At 44.3% G+C, this 12042-nt stretch overlaps 1 protein-coding gene across 4 annotated transcripts in view; it reads right to left on the bottom strand.

Annotated features, from left to right (window-relative positions):
* Positions 1-249: 249 nt before the first annotated feature.
* Positions 250-12042, bottom strand: part of SLC8A3 (solute carrier family 8 member A3) — a 150547-nt gene continuing 138754 nt past the window's right edge. For 2 of the 4 annotated variants that reach the window (XM_054449292.2, XM_054449295.2), the window contains 4 exons: positions 7997-8121; positions 7020-7119; positions 4802-5077; positions 250-2356 (listed from right to left, as the gene is read on the bottom strand). In XM_054449292.2, coding sequence (XP_054305267.2) covers positions 1980-2356; positions 4802-5077; positions 7020-7119; positions 7997-8121 — 878 coding nt within the window. In that variant the 3' untranslated portion in view covers positions 250-1979. Of the gene's footprint in view, positions 2357-4801; positions 5078-7019; positions 7120-7996; positions 8122-11786; positions 11805-12042 lie in introns of all 4 variants that reach the window. The other 2 variants (XM_063651743.1, XM_063651742.1) reach the window with 2 other exon arrangements.

Consider the following 12042-nt stretch of genomic DNA (forward strand, 5'->3'; position numbering starts at 1 on the left):
CAGAAACCTCCTTCCTCCATAATTACCACAGCTCTTACTACTACTTACATCTTCCAACTTCGCAAAGTCCAGGTTTTGACAAATGGCATTTTCCTGAAGTACTTTTGCTTAAAATATACTGGGTCTGACACATTGGCACCTGAGTGTGAGAGGAGGTGACACCTTCACCTGGGTCACGTCTCCTCAGAAGAAGCCCACGGTGGCCCCCTGGACCTTTCACTGAAGAAACACGGGGAGAAGCAAGCTGTATGTAGAGAGATATAAGTATAGCTTTTATTTTTTTTTTTGAACCAACCCAACATTTCCACTGGCAACTGTCAACATAGCTTATGACATGAGCACTGTTTCTTTTTTAGTTATTTTTTTCTTAAAAAATGTGTTTAAAATTAACAGGTGTTTTTTAATTTCTTCCCGCCCCCCCTTAGAAAATGTATTTATGTCAATGCAGAAAGCCTAAAGATCCGTGGGCAGTTTCGTGATGACATCTTATGTCTGTTTATTTGTGTGTATGTGTGTGTGTTTTAAAGCCAGGTCCTTCCCACATTCGTTGAGAAAAGGTCTATAGGGCACAGAGATCTCTTTCTCTAAAAACCCAGGCTTGACGGGATTATGACAACTAAGATTCCTCTTACTGGAGCAAGAACTACCCCATAGGCTGGAAAAATAGCTTCATGAAGTTTAAAAACAAGCAGGAACGTGGGAGAAATGAGGAATTCCAGTTCCTATCTTGTAAAAATGCTTTCATATGTGACCTGAGGGACCAGGAGAGGTGAAGGGAGCCCCTTGTTCTCTTATAAAATCTCTAAGTTTTTACACCACTTCAAGAAATATAGTCAGCCCTCTTTGTATAGAGCATTAGGAAGCAAGAGCGTGGTGAAGCTGATATTTCTCAGGCACATTGACATTTAAAATACAAACTTTTCTCTTAAAGATCTCACTGGTTGGATATCTCTTCTCTCCTGCCTCAGGTACAAAGCCAAAGATACTCAAGAAGGCCTGTATCCCTTTTGTTCTTCCAGTAGCCCTTTGTCATCACACACCATTCCTATTTTTGTCCCATCTCTTCTATTTGGCGGGTCTTCCTGCAGAAGGATACGCAAGTGGACATTGACACAACAAGACACACAGAATTGGAAAAGCTTGGGCAAAGAGGGACAATTGCTTTTTGTATCTGACTTGATTCAACATAAGCATAAAAAGCTCCTCCTGCTCCAGTTGAAGCTCCTGTAAGATCTTTAGTACCCTGCGTGGGTGAGTGAGCTTATTTCTACCCCAATGCTATCACTCCTCCCAAGATCTCAGAGAAAACAGTGAGATGGGGAACTGGATCTTGATGGAGCCAAGAGGTGGCAGGAGAGCATGTGTCTGAAAATTCGTGTTTCTCTCTGTTGGCTCAGACCTGGAATTCCTTTGTGGCACCTTTTTCACTCACTTCAGAAAAAAAAGACAAAATAAAATAATAAGCAAAACCTAATGGCAAAACGAAAGCAACCACAATAATGATTACAATGAAAAAAGAACCCCACCCCAGCCACATGAATGTGACTCATTTTCACGTCTTGTCAGCTGTGTGAGATAATAGGGATGTATGGAATTGGGCAGAGAGGAGAAACCCTGCCTCCAAAGAAATGAGAGGCAAAGGAATAATCAAAAGTTGGAATAGAAGGAGGCGAAAGGCTCTGACCTTTGCGTTGGGTCAGGGTTATGAGGGGGAGATGGGGTGGAGGTGGATTTGTTGCTGTTGTTTGTTTGTATTTAATTAAATACTGTGTAAAGTTGCTGATTCCTCCATTGTTTGATTGATTAAGACTTTGCCCTTTCAGTTAATTGCCAGGGCGTAAGTTGGGTGAAGTTCCTGGGGCTTGGGTCCTGATGCTGCCTCTCCAGGGCAGTGCAGCCCGGAGAGGTCACTGGTGGGGAAGTGCCCTTCTCTTAGGAGAAGTCCTAGGCCTGCCCTGCCGAAGGCTCTGTTCCGTGGCTCAGAACCCTTTGATGTAGCAATAGGCCTCTAGTGTGGCAAAGAGTATGTAGAGGAGCCACAGGCTCACAAAAAGCCATGTTGTGGCAAGCTTGCAGCCATGGGGGCCACCAAGCTCCCCTCCCAGGTGCGGCCGGCGTCGGTACAAGAGCACGCTGATGCAGACAAATGCAAAGATGGTGAAGAGGGTGACGGAGAAGGCCAGCGTGCCGGCCGACACGTGGAACTCCTGTCCCTGCAGAGCCCAGTAGATGGCGGCCACAGACCAGGCCAGGCCGATGCCCAGGAAGACATTGACGGCGTTGCTGCCCGTCACGTTGCCAATGGAGGCGTCTGCATATACATCCTGGAGGGCAGCAGCTTTGCTGGCAAAGGTATCTGGAAAAGGACAAAGACACGTGGGAACTGGTAGGAGGCTAAGGTGTGCAGGGCTTGTCTTCCAGTATGCCCAAAAAGCAGCTTGAGCTGGTGGGCTGAACCCAGGAATGAGAGACAAGGGCTAGGGGGCCACTCCTACCTCCTAGCTCTGCCACAAGCAAGCCGTGTGGCCCTGGGTAGGTCACATCCCTAGTCTGGGCTTCCCATTCCTCATCTGCAGTGATCTGAAAGATTCTGAAGGGCTTTCCAGTTCTGATATTTACTGAGTGGGCTTATTGTTCTCCTTTGACTACTTTTTCAGTAAGGGAAGTTTGCCATCAGTAAGGGAAGTTTGCCATCCCATAATATCTCCCCAGGGAACCTTGACACCCTGGGAAGCTGCTTGGAGTAGATGCCTGATTTTAACTGTCATATGGGGCATTTATTCACGAACCGCCTACAGTTATTGAGCAATGCCTACTGACTCAGCACTGGGCGAGGTGCTGGATTTTGGGGACAGAGGACATGTTGGGGAACCATGATGGGGACATGCAGGGTGAACTGTGGACTCAAGGAAGACGGGGCTCTGTCTTTGTGGTTTATATATGTATCACAGGGCCTTGCAGGGTGTTTGACTTTAGATCTTGGCACAGATTGTAGATACAGGGAGGACTGTCAGAGACATCTAGCCCAATTCTTTTATTTTACAGGTAAGAAAAATAAGGGTCAAAGAATTTACCCAAGGTCACATAGGATGTTAGCGAGAGACTTCACTCTAAAGTCCTCATGTAAGGACCCTTTCCATACCTTCAACTATATCCAAAGAGCTTCAGCCAAAGCCACTAAATCAGATGAGTGGATCACAGGGTAACCTTCTTAAAGCCTCAAATGTTGTTAGCTGTTGTCTTGGCCAATTGCAAGGACTTGGAGATGCCCAAGCCTGCCTGGCTTGCCTCATTATTGCCATTTTTTATAGATCTCCTAGAGAAAACCTCTTACCCTTTCTTGCCTATGGCCTTGTTTGTTTGTTTGTGTTTCTGTTGTTATTGTTTTTTGCTTCTGATCCTCTGATATTTCTTCCCACCTCTATGCTTTCCCCCATATTTCCTCCCTCCCCTCTGATAGTTCAGGTCCCCCAAGGCTTGGAGAACAGAGATCACAGGGCATCTCATCCACAGGCCTTCCTGGGATCATCCATCTAATTTCCAACCTTCTGATGCATTTCCATGATAGCTAAATCTCTTGCATCACTAATGGACAAATAATCCCACTGGCCTTCACTGGGGTTTTGGAAAGAGGTTTTCCTAGAGTTTGATGTGGATTCAACTACTCTCCTTGAAGGATATGTTTGCTTGGTACAGGAAAGATTTCCCTTGGCCCAGCCAGAAGAGTCCTGTCTGATGAGATTCAGCCTAACCTCCCTGCAGGAGGATGCGCTCTGTTTCTTTCTGGGGCAACTGGGATGCCAGCTCCCTGGCAGAAGTTCAGAGTTCAGAGGCCCCAAAGCCCCTAACTGAATTAAGTAAAGAACCTGGGCTAGTGCAGCCCCTGTCTACCTGCTAACTCCTACATTCAGGCCCAACTTCCTTCCTTATGCAGTACCTTTTCCTTTTCTTCCTAGGATTTAACAAGATAACTTTAATTATAGCAGTTGAGTGTTGCCTCCGTCACTAGATTATAAACTCCACGTGGAGAAGGAGGCATGTGTATCTTGCCTTTCACTATAGTCCCAAAAACTAGCACAATACTGTAACAGGCATAATAGGTGCTCAGTAAATATTTGTTCAATGAATAAAGGAATGTCTGCTCCTTTCTGTTTGTCTCTGAGTGTTCCTAAGAAAAAGAAAGAGTATGTAATTCATCCTATAAAAAGATAAAAGCTGTGGAACTTCCTTTGGCTGTTCTGCTAGGAGATACTTTGTACTCACAGTGTCCTTCCAAGTAGAGGAGGCCAAGAATGTACGTGGGCATTTCTCCTTTGATATCTTTGAGCTGGCTAATCTTTAACCTCTCAGAGATCGCCAGAGGTAAATGGAAGGAGAACAATATCTACATTCTTTTAATTTCACTGTTTGTGGTCTAGTCACATAATGTGGAGGTTAAGAAATTGGACCACTTACTTGAACATGTAGCTTAACCTCTATGGGCTTCAGTTTCTTTGTCTGTGAAGTGGGGATAATAACTTACCCTATTTAATAGGGCTTTGGGAAACATTACAGGGGGAAAATGTAAATGTGTAAATTGCTGAACACACATGGTGCCTGTCGCATTGAAAGTGCTCAAGAAATATTAGCTGTCATTACTAATGTCATTATTCATCTCTTTGATTGACTTTTGTGCACTTTAAGGGCAGAGGCTCTGTTAAGTTCAGATCTGAGATGGTGTGGAAGATAATGAGATGGAGTCCAGGGGTCATTTGAACCAGGTAAAATCCTCTTTGCAAATTCAAGCACCTCTCACTCTCACCTGGGACAGAGGTGCCAAATGCCACGAAAACAACAGCTGTGACTGAATCCTTGAGACCAATGGTGCAGCCGAAGTGCGAGGCCAGGTCCCCAATGATGGCGGTGAGCATGCCGATGATGAGGATGGAGACGGCGAAGCAGGCCCAGCCGTGGCAGTACTCTGTGGGGGGCACACAGGCAAACAGCACCTTCCAGAAGACAGTCAGGAAGTGCATGACGTAGTCAAAGCAGGAGGGCAGCCTCTCCTCCCCGGATTCATCCTCATCCTCATCCCCTGCTGGAGGCAAGATAAACAGGCAAGAGAAAGGGTAGTGAAGTCAGATAATCATTCATGAGAAAGTCAAGCCCAACCCGCACCACAGACATCATCCGCTAGAAGGGGACTCCAGCTGTCTTCTGGGCAGCTGGTGGGGGCCAGGTCCAGGGTGCCAGAAAATAGTGGGGAAACAATTTGGGCTGCCTCATAGGTCAATTTGAATGCAGGGCACCAAGGTAGAGTGGGAGAGAGAGGGCCAGGGAATGAGGAAGAGAAAAAAGAAGGAGATTAAGAGGGACAAGACAGTGGAGCAGAAAGAAAGGAGGATGCAAACCATCATTCTCAGCAAACTAACACAAGAACAGAAAACCAAACACCGCATGTTCTCATAAGTGGGAGTTGAACAATGAGAACACGTGGATACAGGGAGAGGAATATCACACACTGGAGCCTGTCGGGGGTGGGGGATAGGGGAGGGATAGCATTAGGAGAAATACCTAATGTAGATGACGGGTTGATGGGTGCAGCAAACCGCCATGGCACATGTATACCTATGTAACAAGACTGCATGTTCTGCACATGTACCCCAGAACTTAAAGTATAATAAAGGAGAATGCACAGGCTGCATTTTGTTGTCTAGGGAAAGAAGTGAAATCAGTTCAGCGTGGCCACACTTCACTGGACACCAGCAGGGCTCCTTTCACATTTTCTGACCTGACTGCTGCAATAACCATTGTGGTTCTGGTCATTATTATCTGTCTCCTGAGGGATGGCTGTCATTCCAGATCATGAGAATATACTGCAGAGCCAGTGCCCTCCTCCAAACATCTCATGGGAAAAAGCAGGATGGGCCTTGATTGTCCTTGCCAGGAAATGTGGGCAGAGTTGCCCACTCAGCAGCCCTGGAGGGGAGGGTATGCTGAGGCATGCCTGTGCCTTGCCAACGGCAACTTCTGTCATGTTTTGGCATAACTGGTAGAATCTGGGCTTTGAAAGAACAGGAGTCAGAACCCTTGGGATCTCATTCCAGCTTTGCCATGAAGAAAATCTGTAAGCTGGGGTAAATCATCTCTTATTTCTGAACCTCAGGCCCCTCCTTTGTAAAAGGAGCAAGGTAGATGATGTGGCCTACATTCTGTTTGTTGTCTCGAGGGGCACAGTCAGGTCATCAGAGGGGGAGCTAGAAAGATCTAAAGCAGGTGATGAGAAAAGTGGGGCAGCAGCAGCAGCAAACCTCTCCTCCTGGCTGTCTTTTTGCTCTGGCTCTGGGGCCTTGGGGATATGACCCTGTGGGTTGCTATGACAACAAAGCCTGTCAATAAAAGACAAGGCCAGGAGGCCTCAGTGGTGCTGAGAGGTGATAGTGACGGTGATTGGGAGACCTTTTCCGTCCCTGTTCCAACCAGCAGTCCCTGCAGGCTGCTAGGACTCCCGGCTGTGCTGTGGGTCACTACTGAGGGAGCCTGTCAGTAAATGCCGAGGGAGGGGTTTGGAATCATCCAGGGTGTTTTGTTGGAGAGTCAATGCAACACATTTTATAAACTCCTAACTCCCACATCTCTAAATCAGAATTGTCCCACATTTTACAGAAGAGCAGTACCAAACAAATGAAAAGAAAGAATGACGGAAATCAGAATTTATTGAGTTTGGATTTTATACAAGACTCTGTACCTTTCTACTTTTCTGAGAAAGGTAGCAATAGTTCCCCTTTGGAAAGAGGACATTGAGGTCAGAGAGGGTACATTATTCCAGTTCACACAGCAGAACAAGGATTTGAAACCAGAGATAGCCATGTTTTTCAGATACACCATGATTCTTTTCCAAGTAGGCACCTAGGACCAGAGCTGGGAAGACTGAGCACACAGGCCTTCCCAGGGACTGGTGGGCTGTTAACATGGCTTTACGCTTCCTTCTCAGAGGCTGTCTGCTTCTCCCAGCAAGGCCAGCCTGAGACACTTCTCACCTGCACTGACGGTGATGGCCTCCATGAACTGGTCCCTCCAGGAATGGGTCCCCACAACCAAGGCCAGGTTTGTCTTCTTGATCAGTTTGTCCACCGTAGTCTGTTACGAAGAGAAAAACTTGGAACCATGAGGTTAGAATGCTCAGAACCAATGAGGAGTCTGGTTCTTCAAAGGAATGAAAGATGCCCTGTCTCCAGGGTGTTCTGACAGTTATGCATGGAATGGCCTTGGGCGATCTCTTTTGAGGCAATCCTTCTATTTCCCTTTGTTTTTGGTTGTAATCTTTTTGTTTTGTTTTGTTTGAGACAGGGTCTCACTCTGTCACCCAGGCTGGAGTGCAGTGGTGCAATCATGGCTCATTGCAGCCTCAACCTCCTGGGCTCAAGCCATCCTCCCACCTCAGCCTCCTGAGTAGCTGCGACCACAGGCATGTACAACCACACCGAACTGATTTTTATTTTATTTTTTATAGAGATGGGGTCTCCCTATGTTGCCCAGGCTGGTCTTAAATTCCTAGGCATAAGTGATCCTCCCATCTCAGCCTCTCAAAGTGCTGAGATTACAGGCGTGAGTCCCTCACTGCCTGGCCTGGCTGTGACTTTTGAAATTGGCTATTTAGAATAATACAATAAAGAAGAATAATAATGATGTTAATATATCTTGCCCTGTAGTAGTGAGTTTTAATATTTTTGCTTTCAAAATACAGTTAAACAATAATGATAATACATCTCAGGACTTTCCAGTCCACTTATTTCACATTCTATGTTATGTTTCCTTACAATATTCCTAGCATACAAATGGCCAGCACTATTTGTTTCATGTTACAAGTGGGGAAACTGAGACCTGGGATGGATAAGTGATTTGTTCAGTTTCAACTTCACATATTCACTAGTGAAAGTGGAAAAAAACACCCCAGGTCTTCTGCCTCCCATTTTAATTTATTTATTATTCAATTAGACCTCACTGTTTGCCTGACCTTGAACTCATAGGACTCTTCGATGATGACTTCTAGTTTGGGGTGTTCACCCAATACTGGCTTTCCCATCTCTGCTATCCTCTTGGCCTCCTCTTCCTCCATAGTCAGCTTCCTGTCTGTCACCTCTGCAACAAAACAAAATCAGACTCGCTTTAACACCTTTTCCACTCCCTGGAAGGATACAGTTCAGAGTATTAGGCATGGGCAGTGGGTACAAAGCAAATAACTCTTGGGAATGGGGAGTTTATGTATATTTTTAGTGCCTTTTTTTATGAAGTACTAAACACTTTATAACCAGACCATGAGAATGTGCCTTGCAGACTGGGATAAGCATTCCTCTTTCTCTTTTATACCTGGGTGGACAACCTGACCTAAACATCTCCTGAGAAATAGCATCAAGTGAAGTTCTCAAGACACTCAGTGAGATGTTGGGGAACTGGGAAGAAAGGGCAAGTGTTTTGACCTTGAACTATTTTGAACTTTTAGGCCTGTTTGTTCAACCACTTCCTGTAAGAGTTCTTGAAGGTGCAGAAGGACATTTATTCAAAGGAAATGTCTACTGGTTTCACAGCATCTTGACTCATTTACCAATGGTCCCTTCTCATGTTGAACAGTTTTTTTTTTTTTTTTTTTTCCACTTTGGCTGGTGAGTCCATTTTAAGACCACTTCTGCATGAAGACATGTTTTCCGGATTAGAGTGAAATAGAGATTGAATCTTTTTATTCCCCTTTGATTAGAAAATTGCTCTTGGCGGCTTGTTTCTTTCAGAGCTCATTTAAACATCTTCCCATCCAAGTCCACATTCTCACATGCAATTAATTCTTTTATTCAGCTCCTTAATTGCTTTCATTCCACACAGTAAACCTCCTAGGGGAATCCTGTAGTCCTTGGATAATCTCAAGGACAAAATGGGTCGGAGGCCAAGAAGGTCTTTTGTCTCTAGCTGGGGAATTGGTGAAACAAGGGCAGTCGTGAGACTCCAACTCTCCAATTTGCAAGGAGAGAAATTCCCTGAAAAGACTATAAGCCAAGGGTTTAAGTTACCAAGCAGAGAGCCTTATATTTTATGTAAGAATTTTCTTAGTTGGCCTGCATGAAGATGGTATGACAGTGTGCGGAGACTTCCTGAGCTCGCTGTTTTGCTCAGTGTTTGGGCACCAAACACAGAAGGCAATCCTAAAATGTCTGGGAGCTGTCCGTGGTGCTGTCCTTCCTCTAGTGCTGGTGGCCACTTTTGGAAACAATGTTTTCTCAAGGATCCATGTCTTTCTGCATATGTCCAAGTCAGCAGACATCCTCTAGCAGCCTGACTTCATTTAGTCTATTGAATTCGAGTCTCTGATTAGTTAATTCTGAAGGTAAATCTGGGTGAATCTAGGGTTCTGGCTATGAGGCCAGCAACCCTAGAAGCCAGACTGCAAGCTACTCTGGGAAAAAGCCCTTAGAAAAAGACACACAGATTCCATACTCTTCCTTTACTTGCAGGTTTAAGCACCACATCACAATGCCTATCTTAGCAGCGACAGTATTATTCCACTCCTTCCTCCCCAATTCCCCCATGTCATACTTTACATGTGACACAATAACTTTATACCAATATAATGAGCTCTCCAGTGACATATAAATGTACCTGTCTAACCCCTTCTCTACCTATCAATCTAGTACTATATCCATCTGGCAGGATATTGATCTACTTACTGACCTGTCCACCTCTGTGGTGACAGTCAGTTTTTCCATCTAGCTTTCTGCAAAAATCCCTTTGACAAATAACCAATCCTCTATCTTTGGATCTCCCACAGTCCCACAGAGGCTCTCTGTATATATTTGTTAATTGATTGAGTCACATGCCTTTAAGTCAATTCTAGTTTCTTGGTTTGGCAATAATTCCCACCTTTTTCTATTTTTGTCATGATCATTCCTTTAAATTCAAATGTTGTTAATTTCTTGAGAGAATTATAAGTCTTCAATTTAGAGGACCATAGTGATTCTGATATCTTGTTTATGTGACTCCTCAGAATTTCAAGTAAAGAGAATAAATCGCAGGTGATCTAGATATTCAGACTGACTAAATAAACTCTCAGTTCTAGGAACAGGAAGAGAGGCTGGGAGGGGAGAGAAAGATAGAATATGAATAGGATGGAAGATTGAACAAATATTGGAAGGACAAAGAGCCTGCCAGGCCAGACAAGAATAGGATGTTTTGAACACTCTGCAGAGTGATGTAGCTAGTGCTCTTCCTGCAAGGATCCCTGAGCTTGAGGGGGTGGGGTTAGCTCAGAATGAACATATTCCCTCTCTGTCTCTGTCCACCTAGAAAAATTAAAACCGGTATTTGAGATTTCCAACAGATTGAAAGGCTAATCAAGCGCTCCTAAATTAAAGGCTTACAGATTGAAAGAGCTAGGAAAAGAAACATTTCCTTTTTCCCATTTTAGCTTCTATTGATGTTTGCAAATATGTTAAAAGTAGAAAGAAACTTAAATTAAATCACAATCTTTGTTATGCATATATGTGAGGGGGGTGGGTGGAGAAAAGAGTTGGAACAAAGAAGCCTTACATACCTTCACAGGCAAGAGGATGAGTGAAGTGGAGAAGAAAAACCCAATACTATGAAATCAATACCCTGGGAGAAGAGTGAAGAACAGAGGGTTGAGGGTAGCCCTTACCTTGTTGGTATAAAAAAGAAGCAAAAAGCCAAGGAAGCTGGAGTAACTGTGTTTTTTCCACAAAAGAAAAATATAGGAGTTACCTACATTTCTTTTTTGTTTAAGGCTCCCAGAAGGCAAATGTCCTTACTGTGTACACCACCCCTTCCTGAACCCAAGATGTAGCCTGTAGGTGACTTTGAATACCAATGAAATCTGTAAGATGTTTTGCCTCTTAAGTGGCCTTAACATTTTTTTCTGTGTTCAAAGGACTGATGAAATGTAAGACGTTCTTTTAAAATATATTGAAACTGTCTTGTGTAGGCCACTCTGCTTGCACAGAGTTATAGTATTGCTAGATATGCTCAAAATGCTTTCATATCTGCTCATGAAGTTGAATGTTGTTTATGATTGGTTTCCACTCATGCAAGCATACTCTCAAAGTAGGTGTATGTCCTCTATAGCATCCAGATTCTGCATGAGAATCTCTTCAAAATAAATTCTCTAAAATTTATATTTCCAGCCAGAACACTGCCCCAACCCCCCATCCTAATTCATCTTGTTCATGGCACATAGGACTTTAAGGGTCAATGACAAGTGGACCAAAATTCTAGCAATTTAAGTCTCAGCTGTGATGAGATGGAAGATCTCCAGAACTGGTAAAATTCCAGATTCTTTAAAAATTGCATTTCCCATTCTCACAACAGGTTTGGTTGTTTTCCTGGATCCCTTGGGATTAAAGTATTTTTTTTCAAATCCTATCACATTATATTAGGAGATTCCAGCTCTGAATCTCACTGTCTTTTCCTCCACAACATGAGATGGCAGATGAATTAAGACTCAGAAGTCTATGACCCACCATCTCCTTGGTAAGCTTAATTTCTCTTCCTGGTCCCAGAGAGGATCAGCTATGCCTTAACCCACATCCACAGACAGAAGTGATGCTCAAGGAATTGCCTTCCTCACAACTGCTTTCTCATAATTGCTTCATGTGGGAAAATAAATCTCCCAGTCCTTGGGAGAAATTGTCAGGTTAACTCGAGCCTGCAGTTCTTATTCAATAAATCAAAGGACATTGGTCTTAAACCAAATAATGGCACTGGCAAGAAGTGGAAAGAAAAGAGGGGGACAAGACACCTCTTACCTGGAGATAACAGGAGCACTGTTTGCAAATGGATACCAGACAAGTGGAAGAAAGAAAAGGAAAGAACATTAAGGTCCCATCTTGAAAGTATCACCAGGTTTTGTGGTTGCTGGCAGCATAAGGAAAGCAGTGAGCTTAGTAGGTGAGAGCTCAGCAGCCATATGCAAAAAGCAGCCTTTGGAGCATGCACAGAGCAGCAGCAAGAGGTGTGAGCAGCCGGAGAGTCTGCTGAGCACCAGGGCCCTGGTAAGGGCAT

Source organism: Pongo pygmaeus, chromosome 15 (genome assembly GCF_028885625.2).
Source record: "Pongo pygmaeus isolate AG05252 chromosome 15, NHGRI_mPonPyg2-v2.0_pri, whole genome shotgun sequence".
In the NCBI taxonomy this organism is placed as follows: Eukaryota; Metazoa; Chordata; class Mammalia; order Primates; family Hominidae; genus Pongo; species Pongo pygmaeus.